At 36.9% G+C, this 27,202-nt stretch overlaps 1 protein-coding gene across 2 annotated transcripts in view; it reads right to left on the bottom strand.

Annotated features, from left to right (window-relative positions):
- The window catches only part of PDE3A (phosphodiesterase 3A), a 326,334-nt gene that overhangs the window by 48,142 nt on the left and 250,990 nt on the right, over nucleotides 1-27,202 (bottom strand). For both annotated transcript variants that reach the window (XM_066354792.1, XM_066354801.1), the window contains exons 3-5: nucleotides 21,422-21,670; nucleotides 19,420-19,574; nucleotides 13,554-13,678 (exon numbers count right to left, since the gene is read on the bottom strand). In XM_066354792.1, the coding sequence (XP_066210889.1) occupies nucleotides 13,554-13,678; nucleotides 19,420-19,574; nucleotides 21,422-21,670 (529 nt within the window). The remainder of the gene's footprint in view (nucleotides 1-13,553; nucleotides 13,679-19,419; nucleotides 19,575-21,421; nucleotides 21,671-27,202) is intronic.

Genomic DNA, 27,202 nt, shown 5'->3' on the forward strand with positions numbered 1-27,202 from the left:
AGTTCTTTATAAATTTTGGTTATTAACCCCTTATCAGACGTATTGTCAAATATGTTCTCCCATTGTATAGTTTGTCTTTTTATTCTGTTCTTGTTGTCTTTAGCTGTGCAAAAGCTTTTTAGTTTGATATAGTCCCACTTGTTTATCCTGTCTATTATTTCACTTCCCTGTGGAGATAAATCAGCAAATATATTACTCCGAGAGATGTCGGAGAGTTTACTGCCTATGTTTTCTTCTAAGATGCTTATGGTTTCACAGCCTACATTTAAGTCTTTTATCCATTTTGAGTTTATTTTTGTGAGTGGCATAAGCTGGTGATCTACTTTCATTTTTTTGCAGGTAGCTATCCAATTTTCCCAACACCATTTATTAAAGAGGCTGTCTTTACTCCATTGTATTTCCTTACCTCCTTTGTCAAATATCAGTTGTCCATAGAACTGTGGGTTTATTTCTGGGTTCTCTGTTCTGACCCATTGATCTATATGCCTGTTCTTATGCCAGTACCAGGCTGTTTTGAGTACAATGGCCTTGTAGTATAACTTGATATCAGGAAGTGTGATACCTCCCACTTTATTCTTCTTTTTTAAGATTGCTGAGGATATTTGTGTTCTCTTTTGAGAACATATATATTTTTGGAATATGTGTTCTATATCTTTGAAGTATGTCATTGGTATTTTAATTGGTATTGCATTGAATTTGTAGATTGCTTTGGGTAAAATAGACATTTTAATGATGTTTATTCTTCCTAACCATGAGCACGGTATATGCTTCCACTTGTTTGTATCTTCCTTGATTTCTTTTATCAATGCTTTGTAATTTTCCAAGTACAAGTCTTTATAGTCTCCTTGGTTAAGTTTATTCCTAGGTACTTTATTTTTTGGTTGTAATTGTGAAGGGGATTGTTTGCTTAATTTCTCTTTCTGACTGTTCATTGTTGGTGTATAAAAATGCCTCTGATTTCTGAGTATTGATATTATATCCTGCCACTTTGCTGAATTCATTTATCAGGTCCAGTAGCTTTTTGACTGAGCCTTTAGGGTTTTCTATATACAATATCATATAATCTGCAAATAATGATAGTTTTACTTCTTCTTTTCCAACTTGAATGCCTTTTATTTCTTCTTCTTGTCTGATTGCTGTGGCTAGGACTTCGGGTGAAAGGGGGCACCCCTGCTTTGTTCCTGATCTTAAGGGTATTGCTTTTAATTTTTGCCCATTGAGTATGTTGGCTGTGGGTTTCTCATAGATGGCTTTTATCATGTTGAGGTATGTTCCCTGTATTCCCACTTTACTGAGAGTTTTGATAATGAATGGGTGCTGGATTTTATCAAATGCTTTTTCTGCATCTATTAAAATTATCATATGGTTTTTCTCCTTCTTTTTGTTTATGTGATGAATCACATAGATTGATTTACAAATATTGTACCATCCTTGCCTCCCCAGAATAAATCCCACTTGATCATGATGTATGATTTTTTCCATATATTGTTGGATCTGGTTTGCTAATATTTTGTTGAGGATTTTAGCATCTATATTCATCAGAGATATTGGCCTATAATTTTCTTTCTTTGTGTTGTCTTTGCCTGGTTTTGGAATCAGAATTATGCTCACCTCATAAAAGGAGCTTGGAAGTCTTCCTTCCTCTTGAATTTTTTGAAATAGTTTGAGAAGGATAGGAGTTAGTTTCTGCCCTTTTCCCTTTTGTGAGATCCCCTCTGGGCTCTCAGCCTCCCCCCCCCCTCCATTCCTGTAAGCAGGGGAGATTCAGGCGCTTCCTACCAGGTTTTTTGTGGCTTCTTCTTTGCTCCTTGGTTTTTGAGAGCTGTTCTTGTAGTTCAGAGTTGGTTTTTCATGCTGATTTTTCCTAAATTGATTTGTATTCCAGTTTGGTGGTGAGAGCTGGGCATCTATGCGTCTGCCTACTCCGCTGCCATCTTTTCAGTCTCTTGTCTTTGAGAATTTTTATGTTAAATGAAATAGTCTAGAATTTAAATATCTCAATCCTTTTAGAGCTCTGTAAAGTTCCTTTTTTCTGTTTTTTTTTTCTAACTCGTATTTCTTGTGTGCTCAGTGATCTTGGTTGTAAGTTCCCATTTGTTTAAACTTGATATATTGAGATCATATGGCTCTGAACTGGTGATGCTTTCTTTCAAAGATTATTTGCATGTGTTTTTCTAGTTAGTCAAGGGATCTTCTTGACCTGTGACTACTTCAGTACTTGCCCCTTTAAAAGTCTTCAGTTTAATATGGAGTGCTCAAATTCCATTATTTCGTCTTGCTGGAGTTCCATGGAGTCTCCCTATTCCCCAGCTCATCTATATTTACTCTTGGAGCAACTCAATTTAATATTTTCCCACTTTGTCCTGTTCCTGGCTCTGAAAAAAGCTCATCATTTCTTAGGACATTAATAACTTCTAAGTTATAACATTTAATGAATATTTGCAAAGAGCAGAGAGGACCAAATTACTTCTTAAAAAAACAAATTATCTTTAATGGTTTCAACCAGTGATGCAATTCCAATAAAAGTGTACTTTCTGGAGAAAGTATCTTCCTACACCAAACTGTAAAGATTTTAGCAAAGCTGGTGCTTACATAGTTTCAAGAAGTAGTCACCAATATAGAGTGAATGATCAAAAGAGAATTTTTGATCTAGAAATTTTCTTTTCTAGATTTAAAAACAGATAACAGAAATGGTCCCTTAATTTATAACTATTACAGTTAAAAGTATATTCCAAGATGGTCTCTTGAAATATTAGTGTTATGTGTGTACTGTTTCTCTAACTCTCATAGAAACATTGCCATTTTGAGGGCTTCTGCTTCTGGCTATGATTCTATAGTTTGCAGTAAATCCATGCTTCTTTAAGAACAAGTAGAAATGTTTAGTTTTCAAAAGAAAAGCTATCAAGGTAAGAGAACTAAGTTGTGGGACTAGGTTTCCAGAAAGAAGAGGTCGTCAGAAGTGTGAGCCAAAATCCTGTGAACCATTCTTTCCTTCAGAGCATTTTTTATGAGCCAGTGGCAAGGATCAAAAGGCTAAGAATCCAGGCAGAAGGATGCAGCAATTAGGAGAATAAGCCAGCAGAGCTTTTAGCAATGTCATGAGACTAATGACATAAAAATTGGAGTTTGGGGTCACTGTCACAATTCAAACTTGAATGTCTAACATCTCAGTGAGAAAGGGGAAGTTTTCCTCTTGGGCCATTTGATGAAGTGTGTGTGTAAAGGAATAGTTTATTGAGGAAGACACAAGGTCAAGCTTCCCTCAACTCCCACCCTCCCCAAAAAGAGATCTCAACAACAAAAGAATGGCAAGCATTCTTAGGGCAACATTTACTCTGTCCCCCTTCCCAATTCTTTCCAGAGTTCAGGCTTCAAAAAACAGACACCCTGAACAGGCTTGGGTGGGGACAGACACTCAGGGAATCTCTGACCAGCAGGAGTTCTGGGTGTGTGTGTGTGTGTTTTCTTTGCCCTTTGTAAGAGAGGAACACAGGGCAATCTGCATTGTGTTTCCCCAATTTTGCCAACTTCAAAATAGGCCAACAGGGAAGCCACAGTGGAGGCAACAGGTCTGGTCTCTCCCTTCAGGAGGGAGGTCTTTTTTTGCAGAGCGGAATCCCTCCCTAAGTGCTGGGCAGCATTGGAAGGCAGTCTCCCTAAAAAGTACCAGTTGATAAATTCTTAAACTGCTATAAAGACAGATAATTAAGAAGCTAAACTGGACCTCTATTAAAAAGGCCCTACCAAGATGACATCAGAGTAATGGCGGGGTAGGAAGCGATACCGATAAATCTCCCCCAAAACTCAACAAGATCTTCAACCAGAAACAGAAAAACCTATACTTGGAGCTTCCAGATGCTTCGCAATACACCCAAAGGTATGATTGAGTGAAAAATTGGCTAAATATATAACCAAATCCCGAAGGAAATAGGGAGTAAGAAATGCTCCGCCTTCCTCACTAACCTAAACAGGGCGGCTTTCTCTGGTAACTGTGAATATAGAAACTGAGGCGGGCAAAGGGGGTGAATACATCCAGGCCGTGACACAAACGGCCGAACCAGGCTGTGGCACGGAGATCCAAGCCAAGGAAAATCTGATCCTGTGGCAACCCGGGCAATACAAGCTAACACTCGCGCCAAACCCAAACAAAGAAAGACAAGCGGCGCGGACATTTTACCCGGTCTCCTGGCTGGTGCGCAGTTAGTGGGCGAGAGATTTCTTCCTAGGCCCCGGGAGTCAGTGCCCGTGTTGCCCCACGGAGAGGCAGGGTCAGAGGCCTTTCTGTGGACCGAGGGCAGAGTCTCTGGGCAGCCCCAGCGCCCTGGGAAAGCCACGCACGGGAGGGAGTGAGAACTAATTCCAACGGTGGAGATTTTCCGTACTGGAGGGTGTTTCACTCAGAGGGAATCGCGGCCGGCCTCATATCCTGGTTTGCGCGCGCAGATAAGGAGTGAGCGATTCCTCCGAGTGCCTCGGCAGTGCGCGCCCGTGTTATCGCACAGAGGGGCAGAGTCAGGGGCCTTTGTGTGGGCCAAAGCGGAATCTCGGGCCGCCCCAGCGCCTTGCAAAAGCCGCGCACGGGGACGGAGCGAGACTCAATTCCAACGCTGCAACTTTTCCCTGCGGTTGGGGGTTTCACTCAGAGCGTGAGACTGCTGGCCGGATATCCTGGTCTGCGCGCGCAGCCAGTGAGTGAGAGTTTCCTCCAAGCGCCCCGGAAGTGGGCACCCGCTTGTGTTACCGGACAGAGTGGCAGAGCCAGAGGTCTTTGAATGGCCGGAAAGCCCGCCTGATTATGCTAGCAGCTCTGACTGACTGAGCCTTACCCAGAGCCCTGTGCTGAGTGGAAATAGAGTGGGGAGTTGCCAGCTCTTTGAGCCTCTTACTATCCAGGCAGAGGCAGCAGCAACCCCATAGCTGGATTATCAGGCTACTAATTGAGGAAGGAAAGACTAGGAGAAAGGCTCTAGGAACACGGACTCTCTCACTGTCGGAGCCTATAAATGCTAATAGCCTCGACTGCCAACGAGACTAACGCACAATACATGACATTGCCATAGAGACTTATCAACTGCAAACCTCCACCTGAGCGTGGCAAAGGGGCAAAACCCGGGGTACAGAGTCACCGACCAGGAAGAGGGAGAGAAAAGAAAAAGCAAGAAGATAACCTCTCAAAATCAAGAATAATCTGCAGACTTTATAACCTATCCCATTTTATTATATTTGTTCGTTTGTTTCTCTTATCTTCATTCTTGATACTTTTTTTTTCCTCCTCCAATTTGGCCGATTAACTCTCTACCGGTCTTACTCTCTCCTCTCCTTGAACTACACTACACATAAGTGTTACATCTCCCATTATCTTTTCTCTTCTCTTCCTTTCTCTCTATGAGGGTTGCACTCCAAAACCCTTAACTCTCTCTCTCTCTCTCCTTTTTTCTTCTTTTAGTGGTTCCCTCTTTTTTTTTCTCTCTCTCTCTTTCTTTTCTCCCTCTATATTAGTTTCTTCCTTTCTCCTTTACATCTCCTCTCACTCAAACCTCAATAACAAACAAATTATCTTATCTGGGACTCAAACTTATGTTTGTGGCATTCTGGGGGGTTTTTACTTCACCTTTTTAACTCACTAGCAGTGCTCCCATCCCTGGCTCTCCATATTATCTAGTTCTTGTTCCACTAAATACAATAGTAATTTTTTAATTTGTCCCCCCATTTTTCCGTTTTCCTCTTAATCCTCTCATCATAACTCTTAGACAACCAACACCTAAAAGCAAATCATTTTATTCTTGACCCAAATTTTTTCCTTATTTGCTTTTTGTGGGTCCATACGCTCTTTTTTTTTTTCTTCTTTTTTCTTTTTTTTTTTTTTTTTGTTTGTTTGCCCCTTTATTACTTTTCCCCAATTCAGGCCCTCCATCACAGGCATTGTTTGTTATAATTCACAGTCCACCACAAGATTTTATCAAGAAAGAGGGGAGAGGAGAGGAGAGGAAAAAAGGAGGGGGGGAATAATTTCCTTTTTTTTTTTTTTAATTTTTATTTTATTTTATTTTTCTTTATTTCATTATTAATTTTTTTTTTAAAAAAACAACTTTCTTTGATTTTTTTTATTATTTTTTTAAACTTTTTATTCTTTATTAAATCTCATTAATACTATCAACAAAACCACCCTCAGATGCCATTAAGGAAGAGAAAATCGAATATCATGGATACAAAAGAAAGAGAGGTAACACAGCTAGATGAGGAAAAATCTATGGAGAAAAAAATTAATATATTGGAAACCTTGGAGCTAAATGACAGAGAATTCAAGATAGAAATCCTAAAAATCCTCCGAGATATACAAGAAAACACAGAAAGGCAATTTAGGGAGCTCAGAAAACAACTCAATGAACACAAAGAATATATGTCCAAGGAAATTGAAACTATAAAAACAAATCAAACAGAGATGAAAAACTCAATTCACGAGCTCAAAAACGAAGTAACAAGCTTAGCTAATAGAACAGGTCAGATAGAAGAGAGGATTAGTGAAATAGAAGACAAGCAACTTGAGGCACAACAGAGAGAAGAAGAAAGAGACTCAAAAATTAAAAAAAATGAGATAGCCCTACAAGAATTATCTGACTCCATCAAAAAGAATAACATAAGAATAATAGGTATATCAGAGGGAGAAGAGAGAGAAAATGGAATGGAGAACATACTCAAACAAATAATAGAGAACTTCCCAAGCCTGTGGAAAGAACTAAAGCCTCAAGTTCAAGAAGCAAACAGAACTCCAAGTTTTCTTAACCCCAACAAACCTACTCCAAGGCATATCATAATGAAATTGACACAAACCAACAGCAAAGAAAAAATTCTCAAGGCAGCCAGGGAAAAGAAGAATACAACATATAAAGGAAGGCCCATTAGATTATCATCAGATTTCTCAGCAGAAACTCTACAAGCTAGAAGAGAATGGACCCCAATATTTAAAGTCCTGAAAGAGAGGAACTTTCAGCCACGAATACTATACCCATCAAAGCTATCCTTCAAATATGAAGGAGAAATAAAAACATTCACAGATACAGAAAAGATGAGGGAATTTATCATCAGAAAACCCCCACTCCAGGAATTACTAAAGGGGGTTCTCCAATCAGATACAAAGAACAAAAAAAAACAGAGCCACAAGTAAAAGCTCCAAGAAGAACACAATAAAACCAAATTTAAACTGTGACAACAACAAAAAGAAAGAGGGGGAGAAGATGGAGATTAACAGTAGCAAAGGACGATGGAGTGCAAAAGTACTCACAAAATAGTTCGCTACAATTAACAGGGTAGGGACCCTTTTCATTATTCAAAGGTAACCACCATTGAAAAAAACACCACAGAAGCACATGAGATAAAAAAGATAGCAACAGTGGAAAGATGTATGGAATACAACCAAATAAAAACAAAAGATAGAAAAACAAAAGAGAAGGATCAAACAAGACACAAAACTAACAGAAAGCAAGATATAAAATGGCAATAGGGAACCCACAAGTATCAATAATTACACTAAATGTAAACGGATTAAACTCACCAATAAAAAGGCACAGAGTAGCAGAATGGATTAAAAAAGAAAATCCAACTGTATGCTGCCTACAGGAAACTCATCTAAGTAACAAGGATAAAAACAAATTCAAAGTGAAAGGCTGGAAAACAATACTCCAAGCAAATAACATCCAAAAAAAAAGCAGGTGTAGCAATACTCATATCGGATAATGCTGACTACAAGACAGGAAAAGTACTCAGAGACAAAAATGGCCATTTCATAATGGCTAAGGGGACACTGAATCAAGAAGACATAACAATTCTTAATATATATGCACCAAACCAAGGAGCACCAAAATATATAAGACAGCTACTTATTGATCTTAAAACAAAAACTGACAAAAACACAATCATACTTGGAGACCTCAATACACCGCTGACGGCTCTAGATCGGTCATCCAAACAGAGAATCAACAAAGACATAGTGGCCTTAAACAAAACACTAGAGCACCTGGATATGATAGACATCTACAGGACATTTCATCCCAAAGTGACTGAGTATACATTTTTCTCCAGTGTACATGGATCATTCTCAAGAATTGACCATATGTTGGGCCACAAAAACAACATCAGCAAATTCAGAAAAATTGAATTTGTACCAAGCATATTTTCTGATCATAAAGCCTTGAAACTAGAATTCAACTGCAAAAAAGAGGAAAAAAATCCCACAAAAATGTGGAAACTAAACAACATACTTTTAAAAAATGAATGGGTCAAAGAAGAAATAAGTGCAGAGATCAGAAGATATATACAGACTAATGAAAATGACAATACGACATATCAGAATCTATGGGATGCAGCAAAAGCAGTGATAAGAGGGAAGTTCATATCACTTCAGGCATATATGAACAAACAAGAGAGAGCCCAAGTGAACCACTTAACTTCACACCTTAAGGAACTAGAAAAAGAAGAACAAAGACAACCCAAAACCAGCCGAAGAAAGGAGATAATAAAAATCAGAGCAGAAATAAATGAATTAGAGAACAGAAAAACTATAGAAAAAATTAATAGAACAAGGAGCTGGTTCTTTGAAAAGATCAACAAAATTGACAAACCCTTGGCAAGACTTACCAAGGAAAAAAGAGAAAGAACTCATATAAACAAAATCCAAAATGAAAGAGGAGAAATCACCACGGACACCGTAGATATACAAAGAATTATTGTAGAATACTATGAAAAACTTTATGCCACTAAATTCAACAACCTAGAAGAAATGAATAAATTCCTAGAAAAATACAACCTTCCTAGACTGAGTCAAGAAGAAGCAGAAAGCCTAAACAGACCTATCAGTAGAGAAGAAATAGAAAAAACCATTAAAAACCTCCCCAAAAATAAAAGTCCAGGCCCTGACGGCTATACCAGCGAATTTTATCAAACATTCAAAGAAGACTTGGTTCCTATTCTACTCAAAGTCTTCCAAACAATTGAAGAAGAAGCAATACTTCCAAACACATTCTACGAAGCCAACATAACCCTCATACCAAAACCAGGCAAGGATGGCACAAAAAAAGAAAACTACAGACCAATATCTCTAATGAATACAGATGCTAAAATACTAAACAAAATACTAGCAAATCGAATACAACAACATATTAAAAAAATAATACATCATGATCAAGTGGGATTCATCCCAGAATCTCAAGGATGGTTCAACATACGTAAAACGGTTAATGTAATACACCATATCAACAAAACAAAGAACAAAAACCACATGATCTTATCAATAGACGCAGAAAAGGCTTTCGATAAAATACAACACAATTTTATGTTTAAGACTCTCAACAAAATGGGTATAGAAGGAAAATATCTCAACATGATAAAGGCCATATATGATAAACCATCAGCTAACATCATATTAAATGGCACTAAACTGAAGGCTTTCCCCCTTAAATCAGGAACAAGACAGGGTTGTCCACTCTCTCCACTCTTATTTAATGTGGTACTAGAGGTTCTAGCCAGAGCAATCAGACAAGACAAAGAAATAAAAGGCATCCATATCGGAAAAGAAGAAGTAAAGGTATCACTTTTTGCAGATGATATGATACTATACATCGAAAACCCCAAAGAATCCACAAAAAGACTACTAGAAACAATAAGCCAATACAGTAAGGTCGCAGGATACAAAATTAACATACAGAAGTCAATAGCCTTTCTATATGCCAACAATGAAACAACTGAGAAGGAACTCAAAAGAATAATCCCCTTCACGATTGCAACAAAAAAAATAAAATACTTAGGAATAAACATAACAAAGAATGTAAAGGACTTATATAATGAAAACTATAAACCATTGTTAAGGGAAATCGAAAAAGATATAATGAGATGGAAGAATATACCTTGTTCTTGGCTAGGAAGAATAAATATAATCAAGATGGCTATATTACCCAAAGCAATATACAAATTTAATGCAATTCCCATCAAACTTCCAATGACATTTTTTAAAGAAATAGAGCAAAAAATCATCAGATTTATATGGAACTATAAAAAACCCCGAATAGCCAAAGCAATCCTAAAGAAAAAGAATGAAGCTGGGGGCATTTCAATACCTGACTTCAAACTCTATTATAGGGCCACGACAATCAAAACAGCATGGTATTGGCAGAAAAATAGACACTCAGACCAATGGAACAGAATAGAAAGTCCAGAAATAAAACCACATATATATAGTCAAATAATTTTTGATAAAGGGGCCAACAACACACAATGGAGAAAAGAAAGCCTCTTCAATAAATGGTGCTGGGAAAACTGGAAAGCCACATGCAAAAGAATGAAACTGGACTACAGTCTCCCCCCCTGTACAAAAATTAACTCAAAATGGATCAAAGATCTAAACATAAGACCTGAAACAATTAAGTACATAGAAGAAGACATAGGTACTCAACTCAGGGACCTGGGTTTTAAAGAGCATTTTATGAATTTGACTCCAATGGCAAGAGAAGTGAAGGCAAAAATTAATGAATGGGACTACATCAGACTAAGAAGTTTTTGCTCAGCAAGAGAAACTGATAACAAAATAAACAGAAAGCCAACTAAATGGGAAATGATTTTTTCAAATGACAGCTCAGATAAGGGCCTAATATCCAAAATATACAAAGAACTCATAAAACTCAACAACAAACAAACAAACAATCCAATAAAAAAATGGGAAGAGGATATGAATAGACACTTCTCCCAGGAAGAAATACAAATGGCCAACAGATATATGAAAAGATGCTCATCTTCTTTAGCTATTAGAGAAATGCAAATCAAAACGGCAATGAGATACCACCTCACACCTGTTCGATTAGCTGTTATTAGCAAGTCAGGTAACAGCAAATGTTGGAGAGGCTGTGGAGAAAAAGGAACCCTCATACACTGTTGGTGGGAATGTAAAGTAGTACAACCATTATGGAAGAAAGTATGGTGGTTCCTCAAAAAACTGAAAATAGAACTACCTTATGACCCAGCAATCCCTCTACTGGGTATATATCCCAAAAACTCAGAAACATTGATACGTAAAGACACATGCAGCCCCATGTTTATTGCAGCATTGTTCACAGTGGCCAGGACATGGAAACAACCAAAAAGCCCATCAATAGATGACTGGATAAAGAAGATGTGGCACATATACACTATGGAATACTACTCAGCCATAAGAAATGATGACATCGGAACATTTACAGCAAAATGGTGGGATCTTGATAACATGATACGAAGCGAAATAAGTAAATCAGAAAAAAACAGGAACTGTATTATTCCATATGTAGGTGGGACATAATAGTGAAACTAAGAGACATTTATAAGAGTGTGGTGGTTACGGGGGGGAGGGGGGAATGGGAGAGGGATAGGGGGTGGGGAGGGGCACAAAGAAAACAAGATAGAAGGTGACAGAGGACAATCTGACTTTGGGTGGTGAGTATGCAACATAATTGAATGACTAGATAACCTGGACTTGTTATCTTTGAATATATGTATCCTGATTTATTGATGTCACCCCATTAAAAAAATAAAATTATATAAAAAAAAAAAAAAAAAAAAAAAAAAAGAAGCTAAACTGCAGGTATTGAAAATCTCATCAGTTTTCTGCAATGCTGACAGATGAAAAGTTGAAACTAGAAGATTCCAAAAATGAGTAGTCATAGTAAACACCCTGGAGTCTCAACTGGGGTTTTAGGAGGAGGACAACTGGGAGGCAAAATCTGACAACACTAACCCAGGTGTGAGTCAGCACAGACTCTGGTTAAAATGAGGTAATCTCCCAAATCATTTCACTTTCCTGCCTGGAACTTTATTGTTCTTAATTTTGATACCCAAACTCCTTTTCCTAGGTCCCCAGGTCCTATACCATCTGGCCTCTGTCCACATATTTGTTTCCATCTCTTCTCGACTCTCTCAGGGCCCTCCCTTTCTGCTTGTTAGCTTTTTTTTTTTTTTTTTTTTTTTTTTTTACAGGGACAGAGAGAGAGTCAGATAGAGGGATAGATAGGGACAGACAGACAGGAACAGAGAGAGATGAGACGCATCAATCATCAGTTTTTCGTTGTGACACCGTAGTTGTTCATTGATTGCTTTCTCGTATGTGCCTTGACCATGGGCCTTCAGCAGACTGAGCAACCCCTCGCTCGAGCCAGTGACCTTGGGTCCATGCTAGTGAGTTTTTGTTTTTTTTTGCTCAAGCCAGATGAGCTCGCGCTCAAGCTGGCAACCCTGGGGTCTCGAACCTGGGTCCTTCTGCATCCCAGTCCGATGCTCTATCCACTGCGCCACTGCCTGGTCAGGCTAGCTTTTCCAGTTATGTAAAAATCTTAAGTTTCCCAAGCTTTCTCTCCGTGTCTTGTGTCTTGTATCTCTTTTCCTCTCAATATTTGAAAGTTTTCCCTTACTTCCTTATTATAGCCATTAACACACAGTATAGCAATAACTGATTACCTGTTTATAGTCCCCCAGCACAATGTAAGTGAGAATTCTGTGAAAACAGGAACTGGGTCTGGCTTAATCACTGTCATCGTCTTGAAACTAGTTTAGTGTGTGAAACAATGAACACACCACATATAGGTGTTAAGTAAATTATGCTTGAGGGCAGGGAGAAACTGATGTTTAGAAGTAGAGGGCTGCATGATGCCCACATAGAAAACTATGTCGTAGTATGATGCCAAGCCTTAGATGAGAGAAATCATATCAGGTTTCATTTTGTATCTGTCTAAAAGGGAAGGAAAACTTCCTGCCCACAGTGCTGTTGGGTCTTTCGGTTGCTAGCTTGTGGGAGTTTTTCAAAGGGATCTCAAATGTCTTGAATTGATGTTTTCCAAATTTAAATACCTCCCTTTTCAGTATTTATATATTTGGGGGACGAATGAGGAGGTGAGTAACACAAAGCAACAATTTCTTTGAAAAAAATATATGTACAGTAAATAAAGCATTTCTTCAAACTCATATAAATACCATACTCCTGAAAAATAATTTTCTTTTAACAGCCACTAAAAATAAAATTGAAATATGATAAGTACACCATTGGCTTTTGCATGATAAGATGATGCTGCTTTCAGAGATCATCCTCAATGGCTACAGTGATTTCCTATTCACCCAATAAGCCCAAAATAGAATATCTGGTACAGCAACCATGAAAGCATCTGTTTCATCATATAAAATGGAATTTTCAGTAATTAATAGGTTAGTGTGGCCTTTTCTTTTTAGAAGAGTCAAACCAAAAATCTATCTTAGATTGGCACTGTAAGCAGGATGTACCTATTCTGTCTGGATGGCTCATTGTAAATAAACCTGACACTGACTGAATTATGGAGTCATAAATAGATGCAGATTGTCATGTACACTGTATAATTAAGAGGTGTTCCATAACCAAAATGGCTTCATCTATGCAAGCAACATATGCATGCATTGCTTCGAATCTTTCATGTTAAGGCCAAGCCAGAATCATTTTTAAACACCAAGGCTTAGTTCTCTTGGAGACTATACTCAGTGAGTATAAACTCTTCTCCCAGTAAGTTACATACCTGGTCGGTTTGGCTTTTTAGCCTTTACATAGTTAGCTGCAGAAACGGCATAGGATGAAGTGAAAGATCTACTTTTGGTGAGGGTCATCATCACTGGGTTATTCCAAGAATCAGAACTGAGAGCACTATAAAAACAGAGCAAAAAGAAAAAGAAATAAATTATCTATTAGTTATTGGGGCAGAACTTGGAAAAACTCAACCATCATTTCCATAATAGACTTGACAATCTGGTTCATGGACCAGATTCAGTGATAGAACCACTTTGTCCAAACGATGGAAAAGGTTATTATCTAGGCTTGACTTCTGCTGTGGGGGCACCACAGTCACCCATCAAGCATACTGGGTGTGCAAAAACAAAAGAGCAAAGATAACTTTCTTATTTATACTATTAATAGGAATCAAACACTTCATTCTACTTATAGAATCATGTTCCTCACAGATTTTCTAAAAACTTGACAAGTTAATTAGTTAAGTTAACATAAAGGGGACCTTACATAAATTGTGCTCTTTATTACTTATCATTCTTGGTGTAACTAAATTTACAAATTAAATGCTTATAAAATAATTCAAAGGTAATGTTCTTTGCAATATTTTCTTGTGAGGGAAAAGGTTATGAACAGGCATTTAGCTTATACTTTCCCCAGAAAGAAAGTTATGGTGATCCAAATCCTTGTGAAAATGCCAATGCTGAACCTGCTGCTAAACACACTGATGCTGTTTACTGGGTGAAAGCTCAGAGACAGTGAGGCTTCACCTAGAGAATGCCTTCGGCAGGATATTCTTGGGTTGTCTAGGTTCTTATTTTATATAAATCTGGACTGAATAGATCTATGGATGGTTGGGACAGAGAATATTACACAGAAATAGAATTAATGGGATATACATCTGGAAGTCTTCTGAGCCATAATGTATCTGCACGCATTGCTCAAAACCTTACATGTCAAAGCTGGAAGTGTTCATTTTGCACCTGTGTACTTTGAAGCATTAGTAAATTTAGTACGGGGTAAAATCTATAATTTGCATGAGTATAATTGACCCTCTGTCAATCTTAGGTTGGCATTGTAAGCAGGATGTACCTGGTCTGTCTGGATGCCTTATTGTAAATAAATCTGAAACTGATGGAATTATGGCATCATAAACAGTTGGAGATTGTCATGTATACTGCATAACTGGGAGGTGTTCCACAACCAAAATAGCTTCATCTATGCAAGCAATATATGCATGCAAGTGCTCAGAATCCTTCATGTTGAAGCCAAGCAAGAACATGTGCTAATGTAAAAGAAAAGGACTTCTAGAGCACTACACTGATAGTTACAGAGCTCTTGAAAGAAAAAATGCTGAGCATGTGCTCTGTTATTGCTTATATCTTTTGTATAGTAAATTTAACAATGAGTAAGATCTATAATTTGTGTTTTCTGATCTAACACTCTGACACTTATGTTACTCCATTTTTTTTTATTTTAAGATTTTTCTTCAACTGTTGAAAGGTATTTTAAAACTTCACCTTTTTTCCTTACTTTTAATCTCAGTTTACAATATATATCATAAAAAAGACATTTGACATATGGGATGAATTCCAGTATTTATCAAATACAATTAAGGAAAGCATACAAATATCTATTTCATATCTTTCTTAGAAATCTCAATTTAGGCATTCTAGGCATTTCAGAAATGTCTAGAATTTGGAATAATAAAATCAAATAAAACTTTGAATCTGAGGTAAATAACTACACTATTTCCTTATAGTGGTATTTCCTTTAAACTTCTTTTGGTGCATTGATTGACTTATAAGATTTACTATGAAGAAATGTTATGTAAAGTATATATGGCCTAGAAGTTTTAATTTCTCAATACATTTTACAATTCATAGGTTACTACTTTTTTATATAGACTTCTAAAGACCTTAACATTAACTATATTTATTTTATTCTGTTTTGTATATCTGTTTTTTTGATATCTCTAAAAGTTATATTATGAAGGCTAGCTCAAAATACGCCTTCTACTAATTGAATTTCTGAAATAAAAACATTTAAAATGTGGTCTTTTTGAAAGCTTTATATAGTGTAATAACAGACTATCTTTAATGTATGGGGAGTAAATGAACATCATTCAGGAATAATAACTGACTCAGCAGGGGACAATGATCTATGTGTCTGCTGGGGAAGATCTCTGTCCTCCTTCACAAGAGTCAATTTCATAACCTTAGTTTCTACCCATAACAAATTTATCCTAGGTCCTGAATGTCTTACCATGTCCTAGCAGTTTCTTTTAAGTTTACAGCCTCCTTTTCAGGGGCAGGGGTCAGTTCCAAGGGTAAATCAGAACGATACTGTATGATTTCTTTGAGTATTTTATTTCTCTCAAGCCCACTTTTTAAGTACCTACTGGTATTCTTCCACCTAATTTACCTCCAAACCGTGCCATAGTTCCCATTTTTCCTAATCTTTGTGCTGGGTGCTGAGGCTCAGACTGAGGGCCTGCTTCCCAGGACATACATCTCTGAGTAGTAGGTCCAAGAGCCTTCTAATTCTCAGTCCTGTGTCCTTTTTGATCAGTGGTCTTTAAAATTACCCAGGAATAAATCATCCAGCTATATACCAAAGGGATATAAGCTGAGGACTGTTTCTAATTTTCCCTTTCCACTCTGGTTCATCTTTCGATCACTGCAGTCCTTAACAAGGTTCAATCCAAGGACAGACATGGAAAAGAAGGAATCAAAGGGTGAACACAAATAAACTCTGAAATCAGTCAGCAGTTTAAGTAATAGGTCTCTTAAGAAAAGGTTTTGACTTGGTTTAAAATTGAAGCTGGAGATAATCTGTAGCTATCTTTTCACTATTGTCACCCACCACAAAGAAGAAGCCAACTCAAACTAGTTGAATTTAGTGGTGGTACTATTGCCACTTACTCATATATGATTTTCTCTCAATGGGATCAAATTCTCTTCAGCATGAATTTCACTTCTTCAGAACGATGAAAAATTGTACCACTATCAGATTTTCTATCTGTCATGACTTTTCATAGGGCAGTGCAATTAAGGAACAGTGTGACAGACACTGAAGAAAAGTACACCACGCAAAACATGAATGTGTATTTTTAGAAGGAGTGAAAGAGTACGATCATAAGCTGTTCCTTGTCTATTCTAAAAATATTTGAGTATGGCTATTTCTTTCATAAATCAGAATGACAGGATTGTTGGGAGTTAAGCTCATAAATGTTCTTAAAACCTTCTTCCTAGTGGAGATTTCAATTTCAGCCCCATGTATCATTTAACTAAGAGAAGAAAGGAATAGAAAAATGAAATGTGACCAGAAGTAACAAACGAATGACAGAAAGAAAGAAGACATTTAAGAATGTGTGAGTAGATATTTTTGTAGTCATTGCATGGTAAGAAAACCATGGAATATTAGTTATACTATGGCTGGATTCTTGGGAAGGTGTGAAAGCTCTAGAGATATAAACTGAGAACATAACTTATTTTGTTTAGCAACAAATATTTTAACTATAATTCACATCACTTATCAGTATTTGCTGCTGTAGAAATTGACAATAATCAGTATTTTCAGAAGAAAATATTACCAATGGCTTGTGATTTTAAAATATAGGAAATGTTCACAAAACAGATTGGGTAACATCGTCCTGTGGTGGTGCTTAGGAGTTTTACAGAAGTCCAGGTAATAAGATGGAGTGGAATTACACTGATATATGCAAGAAAAAAATTATTTGTTTGCTTGTGAATCTATAGGTTTCTTAGACTATCAATGTGAATATGGAATAAACCAATTAAACATACTTTTAATAAAGAAAGCAAGAAAAGTCAGCAGTCATTAAATTCTTAAGGTTTGAAAGGTTTCCCTCCATTTCTTTGCCACACTCAGAATGGTGCTTTATTTATATTTAAGGCCAAGAACAGGAGAAAATTATTTCTAATGCTGCTTTCATGTAGTTCAACAAAGGTGTGCTTATTTTTCAATCATTAGATCATTAATAAAACTGATGCAAATGTTTCAAAAACTTAGAATCATGTATGGTGAATGTTCTCATAATTATTCAATTCATATAAAGTATACTGTTTTTATTCAAAACAGTAAACACATTAGTTCCTCTAAGAGCATCTCTTTCATGATGATGTTTTCTTTAAAATTCTTTCTAGATCTTTTTTTTTTTTTTAGGTGAGAGGAGAGGAGATGGTGAGCAGACTCTCACATGTGCCCTGACTAGGATCCCAGCAACCCCTTCTGGGGCTGATCTTCAAGTACTGAGTTATTTTTAGCACCTGAGGCTGATGTATCGAGGCCAACCCAGCAATCTGCAGTGACTGGAGCCACACTGAGCCACTGGTTTCAGGGGGAGGAAGAGGAAGAGAACGGGAGAGGGAATGGGGGAGAAGCAGATGGTCACTTCTCCTATGTGCCCTGACTGGGAATCAAACCTGATACGTCTATATACCGGGCAGACGCTCTACCCACTGAGCCACCAACCAGGCCCTCTTTCTAGATCTTAACATTATCTTTCCTTTAGCTTTGGTAAGTCTGGCTTTAAATTTTATAAAATTGGAATTAATATACAAACTAAATTTTATTTATTTATTTTTATTGAGGTATAATTGACATAAAATTATATTAGTTTCAGGTGTACAACATAACGATTTGATATTTGAATTACTGTGAAATTATATTATTGCATTGTTATGAAATATATATTATGAAATAATTCCACAGTAGGTCTAGTTAACATCCATCACCACTATAATTACAAAAAAACTTTTTTGTGATAAGGACTTTTAAAATCTATTTTTAAGTGCCTTTCAAACATGTAATGCAGCATTATTAACTATAGTCACCAGCTGTGCATAATACTCCCCATGATTTATTTACTTTATAACTGTAAATTTGTACCTGTTAATCCCTTTCACCTATATTTTTCACCACACACTCCTAGGAACCACCAATCTGTTCTCTTATAGTGTTTAAAATATCAAGTGTTTGACCATATCTAGGGGTTGTTAGGATGATCTACCTTTTGATAGGATCTGCTTTTCATATAATGCTAGCATAGCTGGGCTGGTGGAAATCTAACAATCTTTTTCAAAGTCAGATTGGGCCCTGGCTGGTTGGCTCAGCGGTAGAGCGTCGGCCTAGCGTGCGGAGGACCCGGGTTCGATTCCCGGCCAGGGCACACAGGAGAAGCGCCCATTTGCTTCTCCACCCCTCCGCCGCGCTTTCCTCTCTGTCTCTCTCTTCCCCTCCCGCAGCCAAGGCTCCATTGGAGCAAAGATGGCCGGGGCGCTGGGGATGGCTCTGTGGCCTCTGTCCCAGGTGCTAGAGTGGCTCTGGTCGCAACATGGCGACGCCCAGGATGGGCAGAGCATTGCCCCCTGGTGGGCAGAGCGTCGCCCCATGGTGGGCGTGCCGGGTGGATCCCGGTCGGGCGCATGCGGGAGTCTGTCTGACTGTCTCTCCCTGTTTCCAGCTTCAGAAAAATGAAAAAAAAAAAAAAAAGTCAGATTGGATAACTTTGATTTAAAGGTCTCAATATGGATCTCCATCAAGGTAAAATCTAACCAACCTTTCCTTATTCTGGGCTCAACCCTTCCCATCCAAAATCATATGGGGAGGCTTCACCTCAAGTCACTGTCCCCATTTATATTTAAGACTACACAGCACAATGTAAACCTAATTAACTGATGTCAATTCCTGTGTTGCTCTGCATTTAAATCATATGCACACTTTATATTTTTTTCATTTTCAAAGCTGGCTTTCAACCAACTGTAATTGGTTGGGCCTCCCTTCCCTTGTAATTTATACTTCCTTTTTGTTAAGTAACTTCTCTATGAGACGTGAAACCAATCTGAGCATTGTCTAACCTGGGTGAAGGTGCTTCATGCAGTTTGATGCTGGCGCTACGATCCCTCCTCACTGGGGCAGGCTCCAAGGTGGGCAGGCCTGTGGCTGAGGTGGTGGTTGTCCAAGTTGATGAAACTCGTCTCAACAAACCAGGAGGCAAATTCCTCCTCAGGCGCTAGGAAGAAGGAATGTTGATTTTATTACCAAGCATATTTTCTATTCTTCTATGTAGTATATGGAAGAAAATGGGGTTTTACTTGGGAGTAAGTATATATATATATATATTAAACTATACTGGCTGAATATCACCTATCTAAAATGTGGGTACTCAGATATTCAATAAAAGACTCTCAGGTTAAATAAATGAATACTATAAAATAACAGTTTGAGAGCTTGGTTTTTATGATTATACAAATATGGGATTATAAGGGTGACAATTACCTATGGGATAATTTTATAGTTACATTATTTCAATAAAATTTATATGCTTACACACATATTATATTAGTTATCATGAACAGTTTATATCAAAAGTCACTTGTTTGAGCATGAATTTATATCATCTTGCACAATAGTCTCTATATACCAAAGTGTTTGTTGATTTAATTTTAATTTCTTGACTTACAAATGAGAGGACATAAGAGTAAAAGAGTGTAAAACAAAATGCAAAATGTCTCTGTGGTTAATGTCACTTAGACATCAGGCATATGGGTAATGTCATCAGTACCAATTCCTCCTAATAGAAGACTCTGCTGGTTACCCACAACTTTCTCTTTATTACTTCCTTCTCCTTTCCTGTTCTAAATGGGATATGAGGCATCAGCAGCAGCGAGGCAAGATTCTGAGCATACCAGGAAAAGCACCCCAGCATCTAAAGAGGGTCTTAACCTTAAAAATTAAAGTGAAGGTATTCTACAACTGCAGCAACAATTACACTTTTTATTTGTAGCTATGTTCCCAGTAGATCAATCGTGTAAGCACAGTTTGCAAAGATGCAGTCTGTTCCTTTGAAGATGGTAAATATTTTTGAGAAGTATATACATCTAATACTAAATAGCTTTCCATGCCTCTTAAATATCTGACTATGCATCTTAAAAGATAATTAAATAGCAAGAGGAAAGGTCAAACACTGTAAGTACGAGGATTACTGCTTGTCACTTAACTTACATCTATTTTGAGAGCCAAAGGAATAGTCAATTTCTCTCTATTCCTTTCTGGCCATATCATGCTGGACCATTTCCTTCTCAGAGAAGTAGATGTTGGAAAGAACCATGTAAACAGCTAATTGACAAAGTTGAGTGAAGAACACATTCCTGAGTGAAGAGACCCACAAGAGGAAGAGCTCAGATGTTATTGTTTGATCACCAAATCAAAAGAATGGCTGCTTGTTTCCCAAATAGGTAACTGAGAAGGACATACCAGGGACAACTTTAATTGTGAACAGCTTGTCTTCAACTAATGTGAGTCTTATCTGGGTGCAGGATGTATCCCGTATAGATTACTTCTGTATAATTCTTATAAGTAGAAGGAAAAATGATAAGACCATCTTCTACTTTAAATAATCCAAAATCTACTAAAACTGTTCTAAATTCAAATCTTGTTGGGTTTGGGAAAGCCCTAGGGTACTCTGAAGGATGCATATTAAAAATGCAAAGCATGAAGAAACACAGTGTTTCAGAAGGCAATGGATTTTAAACAGAATCGACACTAGAACGGAAACAAGGACTTTTGTCTTTTTTATTTTTTGCTGCCATAACCTTATCCCATACAGAAGTAAAAACTTCTTGAAAGTCTGAATAAGAAAAGGTAATGTAAAATGGTAACATTTTAATTTATAGAAAGTTATCAAGTATAAGGACAAGAGTGTTTATGTTTTAAATTTTATTACTTTGGTCACCACGATCAACACATGTCACTGAGTCACTGATATAAACCAGCATCTGAGTCTGGAGTGACAGGGAAGAGACCCAGAAGAGAAAAGAAGAAGTTAAAGCTTTCCATGAGTGTGTCAATAATACCTACCTTGGGAATAGCCAGCTTGTCTTTTTCAGAGCTTTCTTCCGAATCAGAGCAGGTGTAGTTTTCGCTGACAGGATTCACTCTGGGCTTGTGGATGGCCTGGAAGGTGAGCTGGGTGCTGAGCAGGTTGCTCACGGCCCGCAGGGACGTGCACACGTTAGGGGGCAGAGAGGGGTCCGCCAGGAGGTCCGTAATGAGGCCGTGAGCCTCGCCCATCACAGCAATATCCACAGTGATACTGGTTCCTGAAGACTGAGACACCAACAGAGGATCAGTCAGGAAAGAAAAGGCCTGAGTCTGAATGCACAGAGAACGAAATGGGGCTTTTTTGCAAAATGGACTGAGTTGAGTCTTCAGAGCTGCAGTACGGTAACATTCGAATCACAGCTCTGTTTCAAATTTTGTCAAAATTTGCTACGGCATTTGCCATGTTTGTGTTCATGGCACATTTTTTTTAATGCTAGAATTTGGGGCTGCGTAGGATATATTTAAAGAGATTCAAAAGATAAATGGTTTTTAAAAGGCAAGAAATTTCAGAGAATCTGAAAAAACTGCCTTTCAATTACTCCTTTCGAAGAGTTCAACATTTCATTTTGAAAATAACATTTACTATAAAATTTCAATTTTAGTAAGTTTTTGAAAAGACAAAACTTCAGCTTTATTTAAAATGTAATATTTTAGCCTAGTATGTGGTAATTATTCACCAATTATTAGAGATAAGCACAAAAACCAACTCGATTTGTGTCTGAATTTACAAATGGTCTCTTCTGGTTGATAAGAATAGACGTTTTAGTTCTGGAATCCTGTGACACATCTGTCACGTTCTGCCAAACTGCCTATCAGCCTGCGATCCATTACTTGATATTCACGTAGGGCACGAAGAGAGGACGAGAACATTCCCTATCCTCCTGGTCAGGCCAGAGTACAGGAGCAAGGCGTCAGAGTGAGGGAGAGGGTGGGAGGTCAAGGCAAAGAGAGAAGAGGAAGTTAAAGACAACATGCCGACCAAAGCACCATAAATATTGGAATGCTGTCATAGGATGAGGTGCAGTGAATCTACATAACTTCAGATTGCAAAATGCTGCTAGTGATTGGGGTACAGGTTTTGGAACTAGGCTACTTACATTCAAATCCTGACTCCTGACCCTACCACTTACTAGCGGCATGATCTTTGGCAAATTACTGAGCAATCTGTGCTGTGATTTCTCCATCTGTAAAATGGATATAGTAACAGTACCAACCTTAGAAAATAATTATAAGGATTAAAAGGGGTAATATATGCAAATTACTTAATATTATACTAGCAATTGTAAGTGCTCAGTAATGATAATGGTATATATAATAATTATAATGATAATTTTAGAGTTTTTCAGTAAGAATTTATTACTTTGGCTAGGCATTTGGGAAAAATATTAATCATTCTCTCACAGTAAACTTAAAAATAAACTCAAAAGATGAAAAATGTAAATGTATAAAATTGTAAGATTAATAAAAGAAAATATATAAGGCTAATTTGTAATCTTGGATGTTAAAAAACACAACAAATTCAAAAACCGTCAGGGAAACATATTACACATCTGATAAATGAATATATACACTCTGCACAAGAAAATACACCATAAGCAAAGGTAAAGACCAGCCTACGAGAAAATGTCTGCCACACAGAGAAGACAAAACATACCCAAATGAAGAGCTTCTCAAAATAAATCAATAAAAAACCTACTTTGGCTAAAGGGATAAATAGACAATTCAAACACAGTGTAAATAATCAAATATATAAGAAGCTCTTTGCCTGTGTAATATTAACCATGCAAATTAAGCAAACATTTTTGTTACAGTTTCAGAATGGCATAATAACAAAAGACTGATAGCTCCAAAGTATTAGTAATGGTTTGGGGAATGAACAGTGAAAAAAAAAATTCAATATTTTTGGAAGGACATTTTGCTGAGTCTATTTGTTGATTAAATGCATATGTGCTACGAGCCAGCAAAACAATGCAGACATCTAGCCTAAAGAAAAATTACAAAATGTAAAAATATAAGGATAAAGACACAAGGGTGCAACAGTTCTCTGATAACAATAACCAAAGAATGCAGCTATAAATGTATACCAAGAGAGAAAAAGCTAAAGAAACTTGCAGTACAACTTTACTATGCAGAACTATTTACTTATTTAAAAGATTTGAGATGCATAAACGATTACCTGGAAAAATACTCATAAAATATTGTTCAGTGGAAGGAAAAAAATATCATAAAAACTTAATATATATTATTATTTATAATCATGTTAATTATAAAAACATCCAGCATCTATAAAGATATCTAATCTTATAATAAATATAAGTAATGATACATTTTTCTATAAAAGTTATGCTTGTACCACTAGAATAATACTAGTAAACATAATAATAATGGTGGCAATAATTTTTATTCTTCTCAAGTTTACAAAGTACTCTTAATAACTTCATTTAAAAATATTTTTAATTTAAATTACAATTTATATTCAATATTATTTTGTGTTAGTTTCCTGTGTATAGCATAATGGTTATTAGATAATCATATACTTTATCAAGTGTTCCCCCTAATATTTCTAGTACCCAACTGCACCATATATAGTTATTACAATATTATGACTACATTTTCAGTGTGATCTTCTGAAAGAATACCATTTATTCTATGTTGTCTTCTTTTATTTTCCTTCTTCTTCTTTTTCAAATCAGAAGGGGAAGGGACAGACTCCTGCATGCGCTCCAACTGGGATCCACCTGACAACCGCTCCCCCCCACCCCCCACTGGGCTGATGCTCTGCTCATCTGGGTATATGCTTGTAACCAAGCTATTTTTAGCACCTGAAGTGGAGGCTCCACAGAGCTGTCCTCAGTGCCTGGGGCCAATGTGCTTGAAATACTAGAGTCATGGCTATGGGAGAGGGAGAGAGGGAAGGAAGGAGGGAGGGAGAGAGGGAGGGAAGGAGGGAGGGGGAGAGAGAGAGAGAGAGAAAGAGGGAGAAGGAGGAAAGGTAGGGGAGGAGAAGCTGATAGTTGCCTCTCATATGTGTCCTGACTGGGAATTAAACCTGGGGCAGCAACACACCAGGTGAATGCTCTACCACTGAGCCAACTGGCCAGGACTGATGTATTTCTCATATATTTAAAAATATTTAAAAATTTTAAACTAAATAAAGTAGAAACAGAACTAAAAACTTGTCCTCATAAATAAATGTCAATGTAAACATAAAAATTTAGGAAAAAAAAGCACATTACATATTTCAATAATATATATGCTATAGATTTTGCAAAATCCAAGCTCTTTAAGTAAAATTAAAAGCATTATTTAAGTCAATAAGAAGCATTTATCCAAACTGACTAGGCAGTGGTGCAGTGGATAGAGCATTGGCCTGGAAGGCTGAGGACCCAGGTTCAAAACCCTGAGGTCACTGGTTTGAATGCAGGCTCATCGGCTTGAGCATGGGTTCACCAGCTTGAGTATGGGGTTTCCAGCTTGAGTGTGAGATCATAGACATGATCCCATGATTGCTGGCTTGAGTCCAAGGTCGCTGACTTGAGCAAGGGTCACTGGCTCAGCTATAGCCCCCCCCCCCCCATCAAGGCATGTATGAGAAAGCAATCAATGAACAATTAAAAATGTACTGCAACAACAAGCTGATGCTTGTCGTCTTTCTCCCTTCCTGTCAGTCTGTCCCTGTCGGCCCTTCTCTCTCTCTCTCTCTAAAAAAAAAAGCATTTATCTATATTGGAATTGGCTAAGAAATTAATGTGAACACTTTTACTGTTGAAAAAATGTTCTTTACTATATATAATTAAGTCAGGTCTTTATTTGTTTTTTGATTCAATAATTAAATTGTCTAACAGTCAAAAGTTGTATCACACATAAGACATTATCACTACTTTTTGGCTCAACTAACTAGAGGCTTCAATGAAGCTTGAAATCTAAAACTAACAATTAGATAGATTCATTTGCCACAGAATCACCAAGACTAACCACACATAAAATGCTGAAAGACTGAAAGACAGAGATGGCCACTATTTTAATAAACAGCAGGCAAGTAACAAAGACGCAAGTATGTCTAGGGAGTCATCCTTATGGAATTGGGGGAGAGAGGCTTTGGTTGATGATAGAGCTTCCTCATAGATGATACAAAATATGAAACAGGTGACTCTCACAGAGGGCAGCTCCACATCTACTTCCAATGGTATCACTCTATTTCTAAGTATACGAGATAATATTCAGGAATATTTCATTTAACTTGTGAAACCTTAGATAGTGATAATAAATACTCAAGGTCAAGTTTATATGACACTTTACTTTAAAGGAAGTCTTAAGCTAACAGCCTGAAATTACCTTTGAATGCAGTAACGAACTATACTAAGCATAAAACCACAGTTGAGATTTTTTTTTATGGACCAGATGATTAAACAAATCTTTTGCTTAAAAAAAAAAATAACTAAGCAATATAAAACACTCTACTTTGCAGGCTCTCCTTCTAATAGAAATATTTATATTTAACATTTAAGAAAATGCTAGTACAATTCCCCAGACACTGTTTAAATGACAACTAAATTTGGACTGCCACTTCTAAATAGAAAATCTGGAATTTAAGACTGATAAACAGTGGAGGGAAGCGTAGTTTTATATATCAAACCAAAAATAACTGATTTTTCTGGCCTTAGCATCAATTTGTTATATTAAGTAGAGGACATAAAATTGTAAAGATTCGAAAAGAAAATGATAATATACCTAAAAGATTTTTTAAAACTCAGAATGTTTCCAAGTACCTAAGTCATTTCCACTAAAACAAAACAAAATAAAACAAACAAAAAAATTTCTGACACTGCAGTCCTATACAATGAAGTATGGATGTGGTGCATGTAAGAAATACAACTTGAAACTTCAGTCAATATAGTGAAAAAGTCTTGGCTCTTATCAAAAAATTTTGAACACTTGCATATTTATATATATTAAGTTAAAATATATTTCTACAGGTACAGAAAATATGCCATATTTTTATGATTCCGTGTTTTAAACGTTTTTACATGAATAGACTGACTACTAGTCCTGATGTGAAAGATACAAGTGCATATTTTCAGCATGTATATGATTTGAAAGGTTGTATATGTGAGAAGTTGGAAAGCAAAGTTTAAAGAAGTAGGATATAAGAGTAAAATTTTTATTCGTTCATCAATACCACATTTTTATTTTATGACATACTTCATGGGACCTTTAAGAGCACAGAACTAGAGTCAGACTTCATGTATTTACATTTTGGATTTGAAATTTGGGATTTTGGGAAATTCATCTATCTTCTTAGCTCTTGTTTCTCATCTCTAAAAAGAGGGTAATAATAATACTGTGTACTATGTTGATGATTAAATTAGGTCAGGCACATACAGACCTCAGGAGAGTGCTTGGCCCACAGTATGTTTGATAAATATATATCACCAGTACTCTTATTATTTCATTGAAAAAAAAATTGTGTGTACAAAGAGATGCATGGTGTGCATCTGTTTAAATTGGTCCAGTATCTATTTCTTTATAAGTGAAGGAACCATAGAGATATGATTTCTCTACCAACAGCAACAAAAACACAGATACTTTTACTTCTTATTCTAGATAAACAAAGTATTAAAGACTGTATTTCCTAGTCCCATATACTCATACTTCTGAGATTAAATTTAGGCGCTGAGAAAGTAATTGTACAAAAGTCCTGGTTTCAGTTAATATGGTTGATTGCACTGGCATGATTTATAACACAGTATGTAAAAG

This window comes from Saccopteryx leptura, chromosome 1 (genome assembly GCF_036850995.1).
Source record: "Saccopteryx leptura isolate mSacLep1 chromosome 1, mSacLep1_pri_phased_curated, whole genome shotgun sequence".
In the NCBI taxonomy this organism is placed as follows: domain Eukaryota; kingdom Metazoa; phylum Chordata; class Mammalia; order Chiroptera; family Emballonuridae; genus Saccopteryx; species Saccopteryx leptura.